General features: G+C 41.2%; 1 protein-coding gene across 1 annotated transcript in view; it reads left to right on the top strand.

Moving 5' to 3' along the window:
- LOC128861436 (uncharacterized) overlaps positions 1-23,925 on the top strand; it is an 89,068-nt gene that overhangs the window by 21,808 nt on the left and 43,335 nt on the right. Inside the window, exons 2-4 of the mRNA XM_054099572.1 lie at positions 5,094-5,230; positions 22,657-22,844; positions 23,351-23,454. Of these exons, the coding sequence (XP_053955547.1) occupies positions 5,094-5,230; positions 22,657-22,844; positions 23,351-23,454 (429 nt within the window). The remainder of the gene's footprint in view (positions 1-5,093; positions 5,231-22,656; positions 22,845-23,350; positions 23,455-23,925) is intronic.

The following is a 23,925-nucleotide window of genomic DNA, read 5'->3' as shown; positions in this document are numbered from 1 at the left end:
TTCTTTGATCAACTGACGATCGAATTTGTTTCCCCTTTTGATCTTAATATGCAGGGTGGGCCATATAGCGTTTGCTTTTTTAACCACCTATTTTTTTGAGAATAGTAACACAAATGGGACGCTATACGCTTGAATAAAATTGGGAAATATTGAAAACCTATTTCCAAAGTGGTGAATCTTCTTCTTCTTTTCTGATTTTCACATCGGTGGCTCCGTCAATAGGCTCAGAAAATCCACACGTTACTGTAGAGAAGCAAATGCATCCACAACGAGTCACTGTTTCGTGCGGTTTTTGGTCTGGCACCATCATCGGGCCTTTTTTTTCGAAAATGAGCGAGGAGCCGCGGTTACAGTAAATGGCGAGCGTTACCGTGACATGCTCAACGAGTTGTTTCCAAAAATTGAAGAAAATGACATGGACGACATTTGGTTTCAACAGGACGGTGCAACTTGTCACACAGCCAAAGTTACACTCGAACTTTTGGCTACCGTTTTTCACAACCGAATAATTAGCCGAAATTCCGATATCAATTAGCCGCCTCGGAGCCGGGATTTAAGCCCGCTGAACTATTTTCTGTGGGGAGCCGTTAAGGACAAATGCTATGCGAACCATCCAGAGACGATTGATGCTTTAAAACACGAAATCGAAGTGGCCATTCATGAAATTGGAGCCCAAACAATCGAAAATGTGCTTAAAAATTGGGTTGATCGAATGGCCTACTGTAAAGCCAGACGTGGCAGTCATTTGAACAATATTATTTTTCATTCATAAATGACAATGTTCAATCTTCAAAAAAAAAAAAAAAAACGTTTGAAAAAATAACAATCGACTAACGCGTTAAAGTTTTTCAGGCTTATTATGAAAACGGGCAACAGTGAATGACCAATTTTCGAAGAAAATCATCTTCAGTGAAGAGGCACATTTTCACCTCAGTGGATTCGTCAATTATCAGAATTGCCGCATTGGGGCGAATGATAATCCAAGAGTGATTGCCGAAAAACCAATGCACCCACAAAGAGTGACTGTTGGGTGCGGTTTATGGGCCGGCGGCATCATTCGGCCGTATTTTTTCCAAAATGAGGCCGGTCAGGCAGTTACTGTAAACAATGTTCGCTATCATGAGATGCTAACGAACTTTTTATCGAGCGAATTGGAAGATATGGATGTGGACGATATGTGGTTTCAACAGGATGGTGCCACTTGTCACTCAGCTAACGAAACAATGGCTCTTTTGCGCGAAAAATTTGATGACCGAATAATCTCACGTCGCGGCGATGTCAATTGGCCGCCAAGATCATGTGATTTGACACCGTTGGACTTCTTTCTTAGGGGTTATTTGAAAGAAAAGGTGTACGTCGATAAGCCAGCAACAATTCAAGACCTAAAGGATGAGATAATTCGGCACATTACCGACATAGAACCTCAATTATGCCTCAGCGTCATCGAAAATTTGGACCATCGGATGTAGGTGTGCCGCTGAGGCCGCTGCGGTCATTGGCAATATTTTGTTCCATACGTAATTGAGCCATACCAATATTATCATAATAAAGAGAAATGATAATAATTTAAGAAAAAAAGTATATTTTATTCAAAATAAACACGGGCCCTTGAAACATAACCACCCTTTATATTACGCGTGAATGTGAAACTGTGGGAATAGAAGCCTTGTTATAAATACAAATGATTTTCTTGGCAACTGGTCCGGCTATGATCGAAAAGGCCTGCTCTCTGTTTCCTCAAGACTCTACTCCCAGTTGCCGTCTTTGAAAAAACAACATCTCATTACATCTTCATAACTTGGTAGTTCATGATCTGGCAAATCTTTTGAACTTCCAAACAATGCGCAATTAAACGTTTGTCTTAGGGAAATTTGATTAAAGCCATTGTCGTCATATAAATTTTTTATAAAAATTATAATTAAATGTACAAAACAATATCTTTCGAATAAAGTGGAGGAAAAAATAGACAAAGTAACAAAGTAATTGCTGTAACTTCAGTTCAACTCGCAGTACAAGGACGAGCTACTGGGAGCTCCATAAACGTATTGCTTGATCAAACAAACAGAGTGGAGTGTAGTAAATTAAATTGTTTCGGTGGGCTTTCTCATATAAAATTTGTATTTAACATATACCGGTAGGAGAACAAATAGTGCTTTCAAAAAAGTTAAAATTGTTCAGAATTTAAATTGAAATTTCAAAATTTGAGGCCACTGCTGGCGACAGAAGATATGGTTCGGTTGAGCTGAAATTTGGCACAATGTATTAGTCTAACAGTGCAACTTTTCCGCACTATTAGAATTCGATCCTAAAAAAAAATTTTTTTTCGCCCACTGACACAATAACACCACTTCTGTCACGGAAAGTGTGTGGCTGCAAAATTTCAACTCGTTAATTTTGCAATTTGTAAAAGTTTCATTGAGAATTTCAATTTCAAAACTCAAAACACCATTTCGCTGGCGCTTCATAAAACTTTGAAAAGAGTCATCTCATTGTAACATCAGAAATGAAGAGAAATAAAACAACAACGACGGAAAAGATTAAAGAAAAATAAACAAAAGGCGGAAATGGCGCGCTTTGAATTGTAATTCCGAAGTTTAATGGCACTTTGGGCCAACATTACGCGAACCATTCTTTTTCCGGTGGTCTACGCTCTTCATCAGCTCGCAGTGCACGCAAACTTTACACCCTATACGCATACCTATATATGCACATTGCTTGATAATATACATATGTATGTATTTCATCCGTCCATTGTTCTGGGCATCCGAGTGTCCAGATGGTGCCACTATCTTGCCCAACAAGGCAGGCAGCAGTAATTTAAGCGTTAAAGGATTCTGATTTAGATAAATTGTATGCCCTCGGACACTTGTACACAATTGCATTATAATTTTGGTTACATTGTTGTTGTGGTTATAGCAGCTTGAATATTCCCCATACATATACGGGGAATGCTGCTGAACTGGCAGTCCTTAACCGGATATGAATCCGGATTGTTCCCGGTCGTTCCGTTTGCGTAGAACCGACTGTGACGGCAGAAAGGGTTCGAGATAGATAAAGACGTACGCGCATATGAGTACATCTTGTGATGCCAAGGAGCCAAAGTAGTCGCTTCTTAACTCATCAGTGTCAAAGACCTCAAGCCTGATTTGAGCGAAGGTCAGGCAAACGCACAGAAAGTTGTTCGCCGTCTCATCCTCGTCTCCACATGCTGGGCAGAGTGTACTGTCTGATGTGCCCACCTTTTCCATGTGCTTTGCCCATAGAAAGTGGCCCGTTATCAGTCCAACCAGCTGCCTATAGTCCATTCTGCTTAATGACAGAACGATCTGCGACAGTCGGTGCGCAGCTTGGCTGTCGCTGCAGACACATAAAGATCTGCCTCTCCATCTGTTTTCCACAACAAAGTTCACCGCTTCTTGAACAGTATTCACCTCCGCTAGAATCACAGACGCGTACATTCTAAGAGTAAAGTGTAGTTATGTCCCACTGAATTCTACGTAGACACCAGAGTCGGAACGACATTCATCATCTTTTCGTAGATTTCAAAGCAACTTACGACAGAACAATTCGAAAGCAGCTTTTCTCAGCCATGGCTGAGTTCGGTATTCTCGATAAGCTAATACGCTTGAAGCGGATGACTATGACCAATCTAAGGAACGTCGTAAGAGTCCAAAAAAAATCTGTAGCGAGAGTTTGCTATCCTGAATGGACTCTGGCAAGAGGATGGACTCTCATGTGCCTTCTTTAATATTGCGATTGAAAAAGGTTGTCAGAGATTCAAGCGTAAGCAAAAGGGGAACTATTTTATTTAAATAGGTTCGGGCGTACGCGGACGACATAAACATTATTGCATCATTGCTGCCTAACCTGAAAGAAGCCTTGTAAAGTATAGAAAGAGCAGCAAAAAATATGGGCTTGCAAATAAATGAAGCCAAAACTGAAGCTCTTTGGTCAACTTCTTCGGACTATGTCAGGCACAATGTGGGTCAAATGCAAAAACATCGGTAGTTATAGTTTTGAAATCGTCAAAGGATTTAAGTTACTAGCGAACCGCTGCTATTTCTCTTTGTGCAATCACCTAAAGAGCCGCCTTTTCGACAGAAGAGCGAAGGTTTCACTCTACCGCTCAATTGCTATTTATTGCCAATCCCCAGCACACGAACACATTCCCAAGCTTTTTTTTTTATCCCTATCTCCGCTACGAGTTTGTTTGATTCCAAGAATTATCAGCCCTTATTCGATTTTAATAAAATGTGCGCGTGTTTATAAATTTCTATTCGGACCAAATTTAGCACTTCCTTACTTGTTGCTCTTGCAACGTATAGATGGTGTCTTGAAGAATCACAAGCACAAGGAAGGCTCCTGCATCTGTGAATTATGACAAAAGCAAGCAGCTTCGCCTGAAATAACTTACGAGTAGATGACTAAAAGTAAAACAATACAGCAAACCGAAATAGTCACATAAAACCACATTAATGACAATGGTCGTTGCAGTTGCTTGAGTTGCCTGTTGCGGCTGTGGTGCATGCAACAGCACAGACACTCAACCGAAGCAACTGCAGTTGTCAAACAGCGATGCTACTTAAGCAGCCAATGTGGCTACAACAGTTGCATTGTCTTCCATCCGATTATATACCACCTCCAATGCTGCTGGCACACAGTGACAAGCGATAGTGCAAAGGATTGTAGCAACCAGCACAGAGGGAGATCGCGGCCAAGCAACTAGACAAGTAATGAATGTCAACAACTTTGGTCACAATTTAATAAAAGGCAAACGACAAAGAAGTAATGGAAGAGGCTGCAGGCGAAGTGTGATGACAGCTTTAATCTTCGTCTTTCGCGGCTATCAACTCAAACTCTTTTCCTTACATTTACTTGCATAAGTAGTCTTAAGGAAGTGTGCACATACAAGCTAATTGGAAATTCCGTTGCTATTCTTTTGCATGTCTCTTGACATTGTGAGGTGCACTTACAGCGGAGTTTTAGTAATTTCTTAAAATTAATTAAATTGTGAGTGGTACTTCTGCCACCAGCCACTGGGTTTTTAACTTTTACTTATTGTAACAATTATTATTTTTTTCGAACAATTGCAGGTTGTAATCGTACTTACTATGGAGACATCGGATTAACCTACTCCTTGGAGCTGTACCGACCCAAACAGGATCGACTACCGTATGTTTGTGTACTGACGTTTACTGCCGCAGGTGGCCAACATGGCGATGTCGTTCAGGTTAGTACAAAAATAATGTTAATCGAGCATATTCCTACATACTTGAGGAATAAAAGAAATGCGCAATTTTTTGACGGGATGACGTCTTATAGTTCGATTTAGCCGGCTGCACGCACGAAAAAATGTGTCGTTATCTTGCTCAATCGTCGTTATCTTGCTTAAGCGTCGTTACCTTGCTTGAACTGCAAGCGAGAACGCGAACGAACGACAAAGAGGCACATGGCTCCCGCGTTCGGCAACGTTCGACATCTGGCTCTCTTCTACTTGAGTGAGCACATATATGTATGTATGTATATGTGCATACTTATATAAATTCACATATTTGTATTTGCAAATGGTAGTGTGCATGGTAATGAACTATTTCTCTGTTGAGAATAGGACGATGATAGTATTTCGAGGGTAATGTGTCTTGAAAAAGGCAAATCGATGATGTTGCCTCTTAGTGTTGATGACTTATTAACGTCAGATGCATAATCGAAATTGAGCAGATCTTTCATGAATTTGATAAATGTTTCGTAATTTTTGACGTTTGCTTAAATGTAACTTGACCTATTCCATTGCCATTCCATTTACCTCCTTCTCTATATCCATACAAAATATCTATCAAACAAATAAAATTAAAATTTTGTTTTGAAAATTGCAACCATTACATGAGTATTTTCTTATGACGCTGTCACCTTAAACTATCGGCAGTAAACCGACTTTACAGACAACCTCTTTTTTTCGTTTTTTAATGTATGTACTTTCTTATATCGCAAGTAGAAGAGTAAATCAAATAAGTTCTTAGTCGTGAAAAAGAGGTGTGGGGCCAGGCTGCCCGCATAACATGGGCCAGTCCCCTGACTACTTTGATAAACATAGAGAAGAATGTAATTCGGCACCAGCCGCCAAATCAAACAAAATTACCTGGAAATGTGATAAATTAGGCTTTGTGAAAAATGTTGTAAAGGTTTTGTAGGCTGGTTTTGCAACAGCATTTCGTGCAGTGCCCGCCATGAATTAGACTGTTTGTTCGTTTTCAAGAAGAACACTGGGGAAACTCAAAAGTGCTCAAATACGCCAAACAGCCTCATTGGTACATCGACTCACCTCATTGTTTCGCGCATCAGATCTATCAACACAAACAATTGCCACTTGTGTAATAACTGCCACGAAGGTAAATATCCACTGCGATAACCAAGCGACAATTAGAGCCCTGGGCTCGATGACGGTGCACCCAAAATTGATCAGGGAAGGTCTTCACTTTCAACTGCATCCAAATTCTTTGATATAAGGTTTATCTGACAAGGGGCTATGAGGTAGTTTCTGGCGAAAGGAGAGGGTTGAGATCGCCTTGACCATCTGCGGTCTTCTGGAAGGGGGGTTTCGCGTCAGCTCATCGAGTGCTGGGCAAATACGCGAAATTGTAAGGTTGCTATTTTTTTCTTATCACGTGTCGATCGGAGGTGTTCGAGGGATCTTCTGAAGTTAACAAAATCTCCGCCTTTGAATTTAGTAGGTGTACTTACTGGACACTATCCACGAGGTACGCATGCTGTGAGACTCGATATTACTTCGAGTCCCTTAAGCGAGTCTCAGCACCTTCTCCTTAGCTGCACTGCTCTCGCGAGGTTAAGATTTAGGCATCTTGACCCCCCTTTCCCCAGATCTGTTCTGCGCCTGTCTCTTATCTTCATTCAAGGTAAAACTCACGGCGCCCATTTCCGAATCCAAGAATCGTCTCCAAGTTTTCGATGGGCTTCCTCGTCTATGGCTGCCTAGGGGATTCCACTAAATAGCGGCCCCTATTAAGTCGTCATGTTATCTACGAAGGACGTAACCACCCCAGCTCATTTTTCTTCTGCAAATCTCAAGGAATACTGGAGGGAAAACGTGCAATGCGTTTATATCGGTCGCTGTTGCATTCCACGTACCGGAAGCATAGAGTAAAGATGATTTGGCATTAGAAACAAATATCCACAGCTTTGTGCGATGCGCAATATGTGATGCTTTCCAGAATGGACGTAGGGAGCCAAATGTTGCTAGAGCTTTCCTAATGTGGATTTTGATGGCCTCGCTCGAGACGCCTTGCACCGAAAGTATACTGCCCAAATAGCAAAAAGATTGTAACTCCTCCAGCTGTGTACCATCGATCAAGAACCGGCGCGTATTGTACTGTAGGTGTCGCAAACTAGCCGAATTTTAGCGGCGGCCTCCTGTTCCGATTGGAGATGCATTGCCATGTCTGAAAAATTATGTGATAGTAAGTACATATCATCCGCGTAATTAGGATCTGCAAGCCGGCGCTGCAGTCACCAGGAAATTTCACTCTAGTTCTTATAGCATTCTTCATAGCGATTTCAGTAATTTTGTTGTTTTAAGATTGGTAGGTGATTGGCCCGCCGCATCCGGTTCTGGTGTTAGGACTGCCAGTTGATCCTCCATACAGAAGTCCAGTTGCCTGGGTGGCTGTAGAGTTTCCTCGCGCAGGGTATTCAAGTTATACCGTATCCATCTTACTTCTTTTGCTATGGTATCACAAATGACGAATTTGATTTGCTCGCTGAAGTGTGCCTACACTTTTTGCAACCATTTTAACCTAACTATGCCAACACCGTCTGCTCTGTTGACGTATTTGCATATGTCCTTGATGGATTTGACTAAGTGACCATATTCGACGTTGATATGGACTTTGAATACACAAACACATTTATATTCATTTTTATATTGTATAATACATTTTTACTGCCACTAGCAAACAACCCAAATCCTTCCACCAGATGTGGTAACATTTTGCCGTACACACTTTTCATCCTGGCATGTTACATTTCGAATTCCATAGTAAGCTTTGAAAAAATTTAAATTTTTGTGCTAACGCATTTACAAGAGTTCAAAGACGGAAGTACGGAATTTAAGTTGCTTTTTTCGTACATTTTACACACTTCCTCCCTCCACTTTCGACTACTTTTTATGCCTCCCTGCTGTCATACAGCAGCCGCAGTGTTTTGAATCGTAAGGCTGTGTGCGTTTGATGTTGCTGGAAAATTTGCATATTTTGCAAAACATAGCAAAAAAATTTGTTGTTGCAAACAATTTGGTGGTGTTTTCTTTGATGCAGAACTCATGCAAACTAAAGCATTTATTTACAGATAATTTTCCACAGTTTTAGGCATTTCGCTTTAGTAAAATTATGCAAATCATTTATGAAAAATAAAAGCAACAATAAAATTGTTGGCAAACTACGGCAAAGAAAATTTTTCACATGTGCATAGCACATGATACCCAATTTTATTTATAGATAATCCCAAAAAGAAAATGTTGTAGTTTAATTTGTGTTATGACTAAAAATGCTAATTTGCTCTCGGAGGTTCTAAACTTTCAAGACTCTAGCGCTGGGAATTTCTTTATACCGTATATGCAAAAACTAAATAATAATAATTTTTTTTTTTCAGTAAATAAATTTTTTAATCAGTTATTTTCTAAATAAAAATAAGATGATTTTGATTGCTGAATATCGTAATTTGGACCTTTATGCCCTCCATTGCTTATCTGTTTCTATACCGGCGCTGTCTACTTCACAAGTGTCGAATATGCTTGGCATACGACGACTTGCAAAAATTATTAATTTTCCGGTGGAAATTGAAAACTCAAAGGCTCCTTCGCAAAGGTCCATTTCAGATTCCCTCTTGCACCCTGCTTCAGGATGGGGACAAAATTTATATGGTACAATATTCCGTGTTCAAGGCTCCGGCTGCTAAAATTCTGTATTGTAACATTCTGTTGGTTAGGGAAAAAGTTCATAGCGGTTTTATATTTTATTTCATTTTACAACGACTTCTTTGCTATTTGTATTCATTCGATAGAACTCTTTCTGCTCTGAGTTGTATTTTTGAGTTAGTTATATTAACTTTTTATTAGTTTTCGAGCTTAGCAATGAAATACCCAGGGGTCAAAAACCAACTTTTTCAACACCTGCTCTCCTTTGCGTCTCATCGAGGTCAAAAAGTTGCCGTTGCAGCCCGGGACATTTGTGACGTGTCATAGGCGAGTCTACAGCACGAAAATGGTTTGCAAAGCTCAAAAATTACGACTTTGACGTCGATATCACGTCCCGCAGCGGAAGACCTTCTGAATTCGATGAAGAATGTCTCAAATCACTTTTGAAGGAAAAGGGTCGCCAAGCTAGTTGCGAATTGACGAAAAAGTGAACTGCGATCGTAAAACGATTCTCAGACACCTTAATTCATTGGGATTCACAGAAAAATTAGAAGCCTGGGAGCATAAGTGGCTCATGAGCTCATTGAAAAAAACAAAGAAAGTCGCCTGGAAATTGCATCTCAGCATCTCGCCCGCCATCGAGCAACACGCGGTCATAAACAGTGCATTTTGTACCAAATCGTCACGGGAGATGAGAAATGGTGCCTATACATCAATATGAAGGGAAGAAAGCAGTGGGTGGAGCTCCCGAAGATACGCCAAACCCGAAAGTCAGTCATCCAAAGTGGATCATGATATGTGTTTGGTGGGACTCGGAGGGTATGGTGAACTCGGAATTGCTCGGGAATAAATGCCACGGTCAACAGGAAGCTCTACATTGCCCAGCTACATCGCGTGAATGAGGCTATCGAATGAAAAGATCTGATCGACATGGTCACGACAACGCCAGGACTCATTTTGCCCAGTGGTCAAAGCCATACTACAAGAGCTTGAATGGGAGGTCCTTCAGCATGCGTCGTATCCTCCAGACCTTGCACCGACCGTTTACCATCTTTTCCGCTCCCTGTCAAACCATATAAAGATCGTTACCTCCGATATCAAAGAGTTCCTTAAAAACTGGCTCAACAACTTCTTTAACACCTGGCCAGCCGATTTTTGGCGGCACGGCATCATCAAATTGGTCGAGAGGTTGGAAGAAGTTCTAAACAGTAACGGCGAATATATAATAGATTAACTTACTTTTTTGTTTAAATAAAGGCTTCGGTAAAAACGCTAAGAACTTCTTCCCCAATCTAATATTTATGTAAAGAAAATGAGAGACGACGAATTGTGATGTCGTATGAGCATAAATATTTATTTAGGTATATTATAAACAAAAATAATTGTAAACATGTTTTGAGCTTCTCAAATATATATATATATATATATGTAACTACTACTACTACTACTATCGATAATATCGACTGAGAGGAGGCTACTTCTAATTTCGATTCACAAACCTCCAAAAAATTTTACCAGAAATTAAGAAAAAAAATATCAAAATTTTTTATTTTTTTTTCATTTTGGGGCGTTTTCGGGTCACTATGAAAATATTTAACATTTATTTTATTTATTAAATATTATTTTCTATTTTCCTTGAAAGGAAAAAAATACTCTCGTACGAAGGAAGTCGCGAGTTAATAAATACGATTAATATATTTTATACCTCAGAGGTAAATGTCTTCTAATTTCGTATTTATACATTACTATGTACAAATGGTTATGAAATTTTATTGCTGACTGATACTCTCTCAAATATAGCAATAAAATTCGTGTCGAAGTGCCTTCGAAAAATCCTTAAGCTTTGGCGGCCTAATAATACTGAACTTCTTCTTCTTCTTAATTGGCGCTATAACCGCTTACGCGATTTTGGCCGAGATTAACAAAGCGCGCCAGTCGTTTCTTTCTCGTGCTGACCGGCGCCAATTGGGCACACCAAGTGAGGCCAAGTCCTTCTCCACCTGATCTTTCCAACGCAGAGGAGGCCTTCCTCTTCCTCTGCTACCACCAGCTAGTACCGTATCGAATACTTTCAAAGCCGGAGCGTTTGTATCCATTCAGACGACATGACCCAGCCAACGAAGCCTCTGGATCTTTATTCGCTTCGCTATGTCTATGTCGCCGTAAAGCTCATACAGCTTATCGTTCCATCGTCTGCGATATTCGCCGTTGCCAACGTGCAAAGGTCCAAAAATCTTACGCAGAATCTTTCCCTCGAACACTCCAAGCGTCGCTTCATCAGGTGTTGTCATCGTCCAAGCTTCTGCGCCATACGTTAGGACGGGCATGATGAGAGTCTTGTAGAGTGTTAGTTTTGTTCGTCGAGAGAGGACTTTACTGCTCAGTTGCCTACTTAGTCCAAAGTAGCACTTGTTGGCAAGAGAGATTCTACGTTGGATTTCAAGGCTGACATTGTTATCGGTGTTAATGTTGGTTCCTAAATAAACGAAGTCTTTTACAACCTCGAAATTATAACTGTCTACAGTGACGTGGGTGCCGATACGCGAGTGCGCCGACTGTTTGTTTGAAGACAGGAGGTACTTCGTTTTGTCCTCGTTCGCCACCAAACACATTCGCTTTGCCTCTTTATCCAGTGTGAAGAAAGCAGAACTAACAGCGCGGTTGTTAAGGCCGATGATGTTAATATCATAGGCATACGCCAACAATTGTACGCTCTTATAAAATATGGTGTCTGAGCGATTAAGTTCTGCGGCTCGTACGATGCTCTCCAACATCAGGTTAAAGAAGTCACACGACAGCGAGTCACCCTGTCTGAAACCTCGTTTGGTATCAAACGGCTCGGAGAGGTCCTTCCCAATTCTGACGGCGCTGCTGGTGTTGAGCAACGTTATCTTACATAGCCGTATTAGTTTTGCGGGGATACCAAATTCAGACATAGCGGCATACAGGTAACTCCTTTCCGTACTGTCGAATGCAGCTTTGAAGTCGACGAAAAGATGGTGTGTGTCGATTCTCCTTCCATGGGTCTTTTCCAAGATTTGGCGTATTGTGAATATTTTGGTAATACTGAACTTCGGGGTGAAAATACGAATATCGAGAAAATATTTCCGTAGTCATTTACTGAGTGCAAAGGGGTGCAAAGAACTGCATGCATTGGCATCACCGGAGCATGTAAAACTTGCCTCAGTGATCCCCTGAATGTCCTTTTGCACCTACTTCCATCGACTTTTCCGTCATTTCCATCGCAGCTCAAAGTGCAATCAGGTTAAAGGAGATCAGCCTCTGGAGGCAATCTCTCAAGGGACATGGTAGTATTTTCGGGCAGTTAACACCGTATCTCTCCGAACTTCGAACAGAGCTCTCTATCCGCAAACTAAAGCTTGAGGGTTGTGCTAGAGCAATCTTTCCAAATAGGCAAGATTGGATCGAGGGGAAAATCTGCACTGAAGCTAAAACCTCTGTTTTCACTGACGGTTCCAAGATGAAATCGGGAGTCGGAGCAGGGGTTTTCTCTAAATCAGCCAATTTATCTATCTCCTTTAAACTGCCGAATACTGCTAGTGTTTTTCAAGTAGAAGTCTTTGCGATCTTGCAGGCATGCAAAATGCTTAAGGAACGCGGGAGTGAGGGAGATATTAACATTTTCTACGATAGTCAGAACGAAATTAGTAAACTCCTGTAAGGAGAAAATCAAATCTCTTGGATGTGCAGGTAACCTTTCTCTGATCTGGGTTCCAGGACATAGAAACATAGAGGGAAATGAAATTGCTGATAAGCTTGCCAGGAAGGGGTCTGAATTGGCCTCAGAGACCTCCAACCCGGTCATTGGCATCCCTTTGAGAGTTGTTAAAGGGGAACTACACAAATTATTTCCCAGGAAAGCACAGAAAAGATGGGGCTCCATTTCTTCAAGTGCTATTTCGAAATCCCTTTGACCCCAATACGATATACGAAGGACTCAGAAAGTTCTTTGGATTCTTAGCCATTCAATTTCCAAACTCGTAGCTGTGTTTACCGGTCACTGGATGTTCGGCACACACGCGGAAAAGCTAGGATTAACCCGCATTGCAGAAGCTGTGGGGACCTTTCAGAGAAGGAGACTCTAGAGCATTTTCTCGGTAAATATCCGAGTCTGGCAGCTAGATGACTAAGGTCACTGGGAGCTCCTTTCTTCCACAGCCTGGGGCAGTGCGCCCACCTAAATCCAATCAATCTTCTCCATTATATCAACAGATCTGGTTGGCTTTAGATATCCGCCTGTTGGAGGTCTCATAATGGTATCAAGATGGCGTTTAAGTGCTACTTGACGAGTGCCAGGTGCACTTCAACCATTTCACCTACCTACCTACCATTTACTGAGTTGGTCATGTCCCGCGGAAGCCATTGAACGCGATCTTCGGCCAATCACTAAAGTGAAACCAACAGAGAAGGGGCCACAGCACGGGATACCTAAATATAGTACAATCAGAGACGCACGCTTGAAAAAGTGTTGATGACCTCTTGCCGTGACCCTGAGATAAAGGAACTATGAAGAAGCAAAATGTCAGACGTAAGCTTCAAAACAGTACAGTAAATACGTCGTGTATGCCAGGCATAGCATAAGCCCTCGTCAGAACTTGTTATTTCTGCTTTGTTTGTTCTCTTTGCTTTGCACTGTGTAGGCAGGATTATGCTCTGACTATCAATTTTAATTAAATTATCAAAACCATTCAAATTTGAAATACATAATTCAATTAGAAAAAATAACTGATTTTCTGCTTAAAGCAAATACAACACACAAACACCCATAATCTGTGTGAAAATAAACAAACGTTAACACTACCACAGCTCTCACAGCCAACTAATGTGCCATTAATACCAACCGACAACTACGAATTTCACACTGAGTTGCAAATGGTGAACGTGCAACATACTGACAGCTGGGTGTTAACATCAAACGCCAGCAGTGCTAACAAACGAAGTGTTGGCAAAGTAAACGCAAAGTGCCAAAGGAACATAGTTAGTATACGTACATGGTCGCATACATACATATAGGATAGTATATATATATGTACCTATATACACACGAAATACTATACATTCAGGTATCTGTTGAAATGCAATACTTTCCAGGATACTGCACTTCAGCGAGTAAATATTTCACTCAATGTCCGAACAGCTTTGTAACTCGAAACTCATCTGCAAGGTTTGTTTGTAGTAGTTCTATTTCTGTTTTCTAGAGTTATTGCGCAGCCCCTCCACTTCGCATTCACTATGAGCATCCACTTATTCACACCTTCAATGGAAATTTATTTGTTTCAAGCAGGTAACAGCTCTATCAAGTATTAGGCACTCACTCGCCGTGGTACCTGATACAGAATTGCTTGCCATTTCAACAAACCTGAAACTCGATGCACAGCACACATATGCGCATACATACAAGCTAGGTATTTACTTTTGATGTTTATATATGGTGCACTCATAGGTATTTATTCGACTTGGTTCGCTCGCGTTACAAACCAATAAATTTTGAATATTGGGTATGAGTTTAAAGGCGAACAAAAATGTGTGCGGTCTACAAAAATAGAAAAAACGTATACCTACCAAATTCGAATAGTGAATGAATTCAGTTCTAGATTGCTCGCGTGTGTAGACGTCCACACAAGTGGAGAAAATCTCTAACGCCATTCGCCATTCTGCTTGCGATTCAAACAGCTCACCACCTCCGGGCTTCGCGTAAGTATCCGCTGGGTAGCTATCGAACACTCGGTTCTGAGCGAGCTAGTACTAAGAGAAGGAAAACAGCACGGGATGTCTGGTTGTGCGCTGAGTTCGGGGCCCGCCACGTAGCAAAGCCTTGGATGAGAACTGCCTACTCTGATGACGACCACGACAAACGAACTAAGGGCATGCACCTGAATTGCCCAGTGACTCTCCCTTAATGGGAAAGGTGACTATGCCCGGCTGGTTGATGTCTTCGTAAGAGTAAGGGAACAACATTAGATACACGCCACAACTAGGAGAGGACCTCGGCCAAACACCTAACAGGAGTGTACGCTCCAATTCTTTATATTATTTTTTAAGAGTGAGGGCTGAAATTGCCGCCACGCCCGAGATGTGGTGGGCATGGCGAGGCAAGAATAACATTAGACCTTGGGACGTTTACTATAGTTGCCTTGTAAAGGAGACGGAATTTGCGGTTGGATTTATGGTAGGAAGAGACTTCGCCGCCAAGTACTTTCCGTTCAGCTTCACCATCAAGCTGGGTGCGATAGATGGAAGACACGCTTCTAGTCTTTTATATACGAAACGAGAACATGTCCCACATCGAGAAGCGGCAATCGGAACAGACAGCCAGAAGATTAGCCAATCGACTCACACTTCAGCTCGCAGAGAGCTCTTCCGTCCCATTTTGTTGCAACATCCACGCTACCAAATTATTTATCGGTTCTTTACGGCATGGCTATATCCAGTCTGTGCGGTTTAATAACCTTATTAGTTTGGTTGCGAGACTCTCGAACAGTAGTTTGCCATGGGTTGGCATTCTCACCTTCCATAAAGCAGAGCATTCACAGAGAAAATAGAAAATCGTTTCCTTTGTTCTCTGGTTTTTTACAACTATGACAGTGTGTCTTGTGAAAAATTTCCATTTTGGCGGCTTGTTCTCCGACTAACCAAAAGCCAGTTATGACTGCCGTGAGCCTCCAAGCATCCCATCGTTTCATATTTGTCAGTATTGTCTAGTCTGGTATTGTCCATCTGCATTCCGAGTTATGTGTATATGTTAAGGAAATTCCATTATGGATTACACTCAGTAGTGTGAATTCCGATTCTGCAATAGTGTTATTCACAGCAGATCCGTCTCTTGCCAGTTCATTAGTTTTTTCGTTTTCTTCAATGTTCCGATGCCCCGGCACACAGATAACTTTCCGGCTTGCACTCAAGGTGGTGAGACCCTTTGGTTATTGTAACTTAATCCAATGCCTCAATTGCAGCTTTGCTATTCGAAGGACTAGCGATATTCCACTTGACAGATAAGACTGCAGTTAGTGGCCTATAAGCTTCCCCTATTGCCAGTACTTCCGCCTGAAAGACACTGCAAGTATAGAGAAGACGCACAGACATTTCAACTCTAAGTATATGAGAACTTATACCATGTGTAGTGTCCAAGTTGTTTAGCAAAAATCTCTTACTCCAGTCCTCCCGAGATGGAGAGAGAGTGGCCTATTGAATGTGATCGTTGGAATAACTTTGGAATCCGTCCTCCCCCAGGTGAACTGAGTTTGTCACAACAAAAGACTGGCATGACCACACGTTTTTTTCCCCCAGCGATCCGCTTCATTTAATGTAAATGCCCACATGGTAACTATCCTCTTGATAGGTAGATACACCGGAATAACGTGTATCAGTGCGTTAAGAGCCTCCCTAGGGCATGATCTGATTGTACCAACTGTTATTGCATAGGCTGATTTTTGAATTCTGCCAAGTAATTTGATGTTGTATTCTCTCTCTAGAGCTTTCCTCTAAACTACTGATCCGTGTAATATAATAATATTGCTCCTATAGCCGCCATATATGAGTATATTTAGGTTGTGGACTGCATAAGTTTGCAGGCGAACAGAGCACTTTCTGCTTCCCTCATTCATTCTTCAATGTTCAGCCACGAGCTAAGTTTTCCGCCCGAGATTACTCCTCGCATGATAAATCTAAGCATAAGCAAAAACCAAAAATAAATAAATAAATGTTAAAAGAAGAGTCTAAAATTTAAAGAGCTTAGAGCAAAGAGCTTCACAGTTGGGTTAGAAAGGAAGAGACAAAGTCTATAGAAGAAAACTATTCTTTAAATTGAGAGAGCATCCATGTTATATTTTTTTCGAACCCCAAACAAGCGCTTCTAAAAAAGTACTCCTACAAAATTATGCGCCATTTGGCTATTCCATTTGCATAAATCAAAATCGAACAGTCGATTAAGGGGACCCGGTGGTCTAGTAAATTCAAAACATCGATTTCTTAGAAACATACTGTGAAATTTTCATACGGATATTCCCAATATTCTAGCTTCAATAGCCCATTAACTAGGTAGAGAAACTTCTAAACCGGGCACCCAAGACTAACCTTGCTAAGGACTAGGAGCGATACCGTGATGTTCAGAAGAACAACAAGAGACTTATTCGACAATTGAAAAGAGCCTCCTATAGGGAGTTCTGCAGCGGTATTGAATCTCTAAGTAGCACGGCGAAATTGGTTAGGATCCTGAAAAGGGACCCACCTGCAAAGCTGGAATCACTTAGGAAATCCATTTCAGCATGCCTATCAAAGTGGAAAATCCTGCGAGTCGGCACTGCAAAACCTTGCTAGAGTAGAGCTGGCCATCGACGGGAGGGACTACGCTGTGGGCATCTTTTTAGACATAGAGAGGGCGTTTGATAATGCCACTTTTGATAGTAGACACGGCGTAGACCGGGTGCTAGTGAATTGGATTCGTTCGATGCTGGCTCAAAGAATCGTCTCCGTCCGAGCAGAGGAAGATCTGCTGGTGTCATCCGGGGTTAATAGAGGTTGTCCCCAAGACGGTGTGCTGTCTCTATTGCTCTGGGGCATGGTGATCGATCCTTTGCTCACCACCTTAAACGACTCGGAGGTCTACGCCCAAGCATATTCGGACGATGTTGCCTGTTTGGTAACAGGCCCTCCGCTTAAGAACATTTGTAGGAAAGTGCAGAAAACTCTGGATATGAAACAAAGACATCCTAGCAAGGTCCTATGAATCTGCATGATTATGATAAGACCTATTATCACCTATGTATCAGTGGTTTGGATGAGTAGACTCTCTCTCGTAGGAGTCAGGAGGACCTTATCGAGACTACAACGCACTGTGGCCATCTGTTGCGTCGAAGCTTTTCCGTCTACTTCAGGCCCGGCATTAGATGTTCTGATTAGTCTACCACTTGATGTTTTCATCCAAGGAGAGGCCGTGAAGGACTTCTGCAGGCTGAAATATAATGGAAATTGATGCGACTCAGTCCGGCATTGGACAACAGAGTAGTTTTGGACTTCGATCCAACGATCCTCTCCACGCCCCTTGACTCCATGCCATCCAGAGTCGTGCTTGACAAGAGATACAGTATGGTGCTGCCAAACTGTGGTCAAACTCAGAAAATGAGCCCCGCAAACACTGTTTTCGCATTTTCGGGGATGGCTCCAGGACCGAGCACGGCTCCGGCTCTGGGGTCTGGGTGGAGTCCAGCAGAACAAAACTGGTCTTTGCTCTTGGAATACATGCCTCTGTGTTTTAAGCGAAGGTGTATGCTGTTCAAGAAGCGATGAACTTTGTTGTGGAAAACAGATGGAGAGGTAGATCTAAATGTGTCTATAGCGATAGCCAAGCTGCGCTCATGGCCTTAGACAGCCCCCCAACCACTTCAAGGGTAGTCGAATCCTGTAAATAAAGGCTGAAGTATGTCGGTAGACATAATAGCCTGATGCTAACATGGGCGGATAATGAAATCTCTAGCTCTTTGGGCTGCGAGGCCTACTTTCTTGGTCCGGAACCCTTCCGCAGCCATCAAAGCCACGGGCAACGCTAACACACAAGCGAGCTTGGCAGGCTCAGAGAGGCTGCAGATGGGCAAAACTGATATTACCTGTCAGGTCCGATCGACTGCCGCAGTTCCTCCGGTCACTAAGCAGAAGGGACTGTAGGAGGCTGGTTGTACTGATGACGGGCCAATTTCTATGGGCAAAGAACATGGAAAAGGTGGGCATCTCAGACAGTGGACTCTGCCTGTGGAGAGGAGGATGAGACAGCGAACCACTTTCTGTGTGTCTGCCCAACCTTCGCTCTAATCAGGCTTGAGGTCTTTGGCACTGATGTGTTAAGAAGCGACTACTTTGGCTCCTTGACACCACTAGATCTACTCAGATTTCTTCGGAGGTCAAGTAGATTTAAAGAAAATTAAAAAGGGAATTCGAGGGCAGTACAATGGGTTTTATTTTGTCTGAGTGCTGTACTTGCTATCTGTCCTGATAAAAAAAAAACTAGGAGAGAACGGTCCGCGCGCTCCTCTACCTTAAACTCACGACTTTTTTCGACCTAGTGTTGTCAAAAAAAAAACTAAAACTATTCAACCGCATCGTATGAAATTTTAATATGTTTTTCACAACATCAATCGCTATCTCCTGTATTAGAAACATTTATTATTTCAATTATTTCCTTTTTTTTATTAAAAAACTGAAAAACCCCCTACAGAGTGTCAAATTCAAGACCGCGTCATTTTGCCAATTTTTTTTTCTTATTCTAGTAGCGGGACACAGCTACAGTCATCCTAGTAGGTGGTCCAATGACCGACACTGCGACCTAAAAGATCTTTTGTGTCAAGCTACCTAATTTAATATGGATGATCCTTCTGATCATCCGCGAAAGTTACCCGACCACTACATCAGGTTCTAGTTTGCCTAGTTGTTCTCTGCCTTTGGAAAGGAGTTGGTTGAAAGCCATGTTCTTCCAACAATTTTTCTGCTATACGTATAAACCTTAGTATATCTGTAATAGGAGCTTTCTTTATTTCTTCCGGATCCAGTTGATCACGGTGGAAAATTTGCATTCTGGTTCTAGCCAGTGCAACGCACTCGCACAATAAGTGCTCCGTTGTTTCATCATCCTCAAAACAGAGTCTACACTCAGTGTCCCTGAGAAGTTGAATTCTGTTAAGATGATAGTTTAGATAGTAGTGGCCCGTAAGAAAGCCTACTATTTTCCTGATATCTACTTTCCGTAAGTTAATCAGTTCCTTTTTGTAGGTAAAAGGTCTAACCAACCTCTTGGCTTGACGAAGTTTCAGATTATCTTCCCAGTAAGCTATTCTGAGAGTATGTTCCCACTGGTCTACCCTAGATTTAGCTTCCGCCCAGTTGATACCACAATATGGTTCTGGTCCTATAAGGTCTGATGTCGATCCAGCCCTTGCCAGTTCATCAGCAATTTCGTTACCCTCGATTCCAGAGTGGCCTGGAACCCAGCAAAGTACAACCGTATTTTTTGTACTTAATTCTTGAAGATTGTTTACACATTCTTCCACTAGTCTCGACTCCAAAGAATGAGACATTAGTGCTTTCAGTGCCGCTTGGCTGTCCGAATATATAGTTATGTGGGCCCCTTTGATACCCCTTTTTAGATTTGTCAGTGCACAGATCGAAATCGCTTGGATTTCGGCCTGGAAGACACTGGGCCATTTGCCCATGGGTTCTGAAATTTTTGTGTTGGGTGCAAAGATCCCGGCACCAACTCCAGTATTTGTTTTTGAACCATCAGTGAACCATTTCAGACTTTTTGGGTTAACCCAAGGTCCTCCAATTTCCCATTCATCACGGTCTGAGATAATTATCTCATAATTTCTATTGAAGACCCGTTTCGGAATCATGTAGTCTGTTACTGAACAGCTAATATCCCTATCCGGTATTTTTCTTAGAATACTCATATGACCAAAGTCACTGTATTCCTTATTTGACAAGATTTGCATTTTTAGTGCATTTCTAGCTGCACATTTCCATATGAATATATGCAGTGGGGATAATCCTACTATCGCTTCAATTGCAGTTGTAGGACAACTTCGCATGGCACCTGTTATAGACAAACAGGCCTGCCTTTGAAGACTTGCCAGTAATTTCTTGGCTGTTTCTTGTGTGGTTTTGGGCCACCAAACATGGGACGCATAGGTAATGATTGGTCGAATCATCATTGTATACATCCAATGAATCATTTTGGAGTCAATACCCCATGTTCTCCCCAGGAGACTGCGACATGCCCACATGGCTCTGGTGGCTTTATCTATCACCGATTTAAGGTGAGAGTTCCAATTTAATCTTTTATCCAGAACAACTCCTAAATATTTGACCTCATTGGAATAGTTTATATTTGTTCCTTCGACAGTAATTGAACCAAGGTCCAACTTGTATCTGTTTGTGAAAGGTACAATAATAGTCTTGCTGGGATTTATAGAAAGTCCTTCTGCACGACACCAGTTTAGAATGAAATTTAATGTTTGATTCATAATGCTGGATATTGTTCTGTCGAATTTGCCAGGAATAATCACTGCAATATCGTCAGCATAGCCAATTACCTCCAAGCCTAACTCACTTAGTTTGACTAGGAGGTCGTCAATAATCAAGGACCATAATAAAGGTGACAAAACACCACCTTGGGGGCATCCTTTTAATGCTTTGACTGAGACTGATACATCTCCTAGAGATGAGCTGATTTCTCTGCTTTCCAGCATTGCCTTTACCCACCCTATGGTCGGCTTGTCAATGTTTTTATTTTGTAATGCTCTATCAATCGAGCGATAATCTGTATTATCAAATGCACCCTCGATATCTAAAAATGCGCATAAGGCGATTTCCTTAGAATAATGAGCTTTCTCTATCTTTGATACGAGAAAGTGAAGAGCTCCTTCTGTAGATTTCCCTTTATTATATGCGTATTGCGATTTATGCAAGGGTGTGTTCTTTTCTAGATTTTCTCTAATGTGAAGATCCACCAATCTTTCCATTGTTTTTAGGAGAAACGAAGTTAAACTAATAGGTCTATATGACTTTGGAAGTTCACTGGACCTCTTGCCCGTTTTTGGAATAAATATCACGTTGACCTTACGCCAAACGTTTGGTATGTATTCCATACTAAAGCTATTCCTAAAAATGGCAACAAGTGGTTTTATTAGTATTTCTATCCCTCGTAAGAGGAGGGCTGGAAAAATACCGTCTACCCCTGGTGCTTTAAATGATTGGAAGGACCCAACGGCCCACCGTACTTTGTTTGGGGTAAAGATACGTCCTGACAGACTCCAGGATTTTTTGTTAGCCACGACCCCTTGGTCTGGTGTTAACTGATCATCCCTCACTGTCGATGACGTATCTATAGATCCCGGGAAGTGTACTTGAAGCATATATTCCAAAGTATCTTTCCGATTTTTTGTATAAGACCCATCTGGTCTTTTTAAAGTTGTAACACCGTTTGAGTGTTCCTTGCACAAAGCTTTATGGAGCCTGGCGCCCTCTGGCGCCTCGATAATACTTTCACAGTATCTTCTCCATGACTCGCGTTTAGACTTTCTCAATTCTTTGTTGTAATTTGTTAGAGCAACCCTGTAGTCGTCCCATACCTTTGTATGTTTACAACGATTGAAAAGTTGTCTTGTTTCTTTACGCATTTTGGCAAGCTTATCATTCCACCATGGGACCTTTCTAGTCACATTACGTGTTTTGACTACGTTGCTTTCGTGGTATGCTGAAATTGCTACAGTCATACTGATTAACAATTTTTTTGGTTTTTGTGTTTCAGATAAATCGAAAAGCCAAAATGGACAGCAACGTTCAGGTCTAATTTGTCAGGGGATCAACTTCAGCGCCATTTTTTAAATTATTAAAATTAAAAAAAAAAATTGTTTCATATATGCATGTTAATGCAGTTAAATAAAAGGCCTAAAAATTTTTATTAAAATTTATTTTAAATTTTAAATTTATTGAAAAAAAAATTCCTGAAAATACCCTAATTTTTCGAGCTCTAGACCACCGGGACCACTTAAGTTTTTGTTGATTATCTTTTGCACCCTTTATAAGCTCTAACATGCATATGGAAGCTTTTTAAACTCTTAGATTCATATGTATTTTATATAAATTCATATGTGCATAATTAAATTTGATATTGGCTTATCTCCAACCATTTCCGTATCTGTTACTTTTCTCTTTTATTGCAGGTGACACTTGATAGCTTTACGATTGGACGCTTCACTTCATATCTGCATGACGGCTGCCCGGATGGGTATATGCAGATCGCCGAGTCGGCTCGCACTCCCATCGGTGGCATGTGGTGTGGCACGTCGTGGGGACCAGTACTATTTTACAGCGAAACCAGATCATTGATTTTCACAATCAAATTGAATAAGTAAGTGGATTGTTTGTTTATTTTTTTCTTTCAATTTGTGTTAGTTTATTGATTACCGTTGCTTATATCCACCATCAACTATTCATTTTAGACTTAACTTGCATCCTCTTTCATCCTTGATTAAGAGACAAATTGAAATTTCAAATGCAATACTAATTCGTACTAAAAACTTTTTGCTTAACATTCTGTACAAACGAGAAACTACTTGTTACTCCATTACATTTGATTTCATTGCATTTCATTTTCTCTCAGTAGTATTCATTTTCATGCCATTATGTCTTAACTGTTTTTTCTGTTTTTTTTTCCTCTTTTTGTTCTCATTTGTCATTCGAAATCTATTCAATTTTTTTCATTTCCATTTACCTATTTCCATATCTGCTACTCGACAATGCCAACATTGACGCCCCCTGCGATCCGCCATTGTGATTCCACGTTTGCTCGCTGGCCCACTGGCATGCTGGTTAACTTTGTCGCATCATCCATACTGTGTCGCAAACGGTAAACAGGTTGGCGCGGGATCAGAGCGGTTATAATTTCGACTTTCGCATCAGATACAAGGTTTTGTCGAAGGACAGCTCGGTAACTCGCTATGGCGGCATCAAGCTCGAAGGTAAATAAAAGCAAATGCAATTGAAAAAGCACGAATGCCTTACTGTGTACGATATCAACCAGCCCCCAGACCACCCACCGGTTCCTTTCATCCGCTCTAGCTTCCTGTATCATTGTTTTGTTTCCTCCCCAATGTGTTTCTCCAGTGAACTTTTATACACTTCGCTGGTTGGCTGCGTAGGTTTCCATAGGTTAAATGGATTTGAAAAAAGCAAACACTGAGATTAAAAACATTAAAATCAACCAAAGCTATTCTGTTGGGAGCAACAGTGCACATGCACGCATACAAATAACTAACGAAAACTTTAAAAATAGTGAAACTTTTGAAATGTGTATCTTTTAACAACATATTTTGGCTGCATAAAAAGTTATTGATAGTTGGTAGAGAGTACGACTAACTTTTTCATAGTTTAATTTCTTTTTTTTTTTTTTTTATTGGTCATAGGAATATTTCTTATATGCCGCGTTGAAT

Source organism: Anastrepha ludens, chromosome 4 (assembly GCF_028408465.1).
Source record: "Anastrepha ludens isolate Willacy chromosome 4, idAnaLude1.1, whole genome shotgun sequence".
In the NCBI taxonomy this organism is placed as follows: Eukaryota; Metazoa; Arthropoda; class Insecta; order Diptera; family Tephritidae; genus Anastrepha; species Anastrepha ludens.
This window is presented reverse-complemented; position numbering and strand designations above follow the sequence as displayed.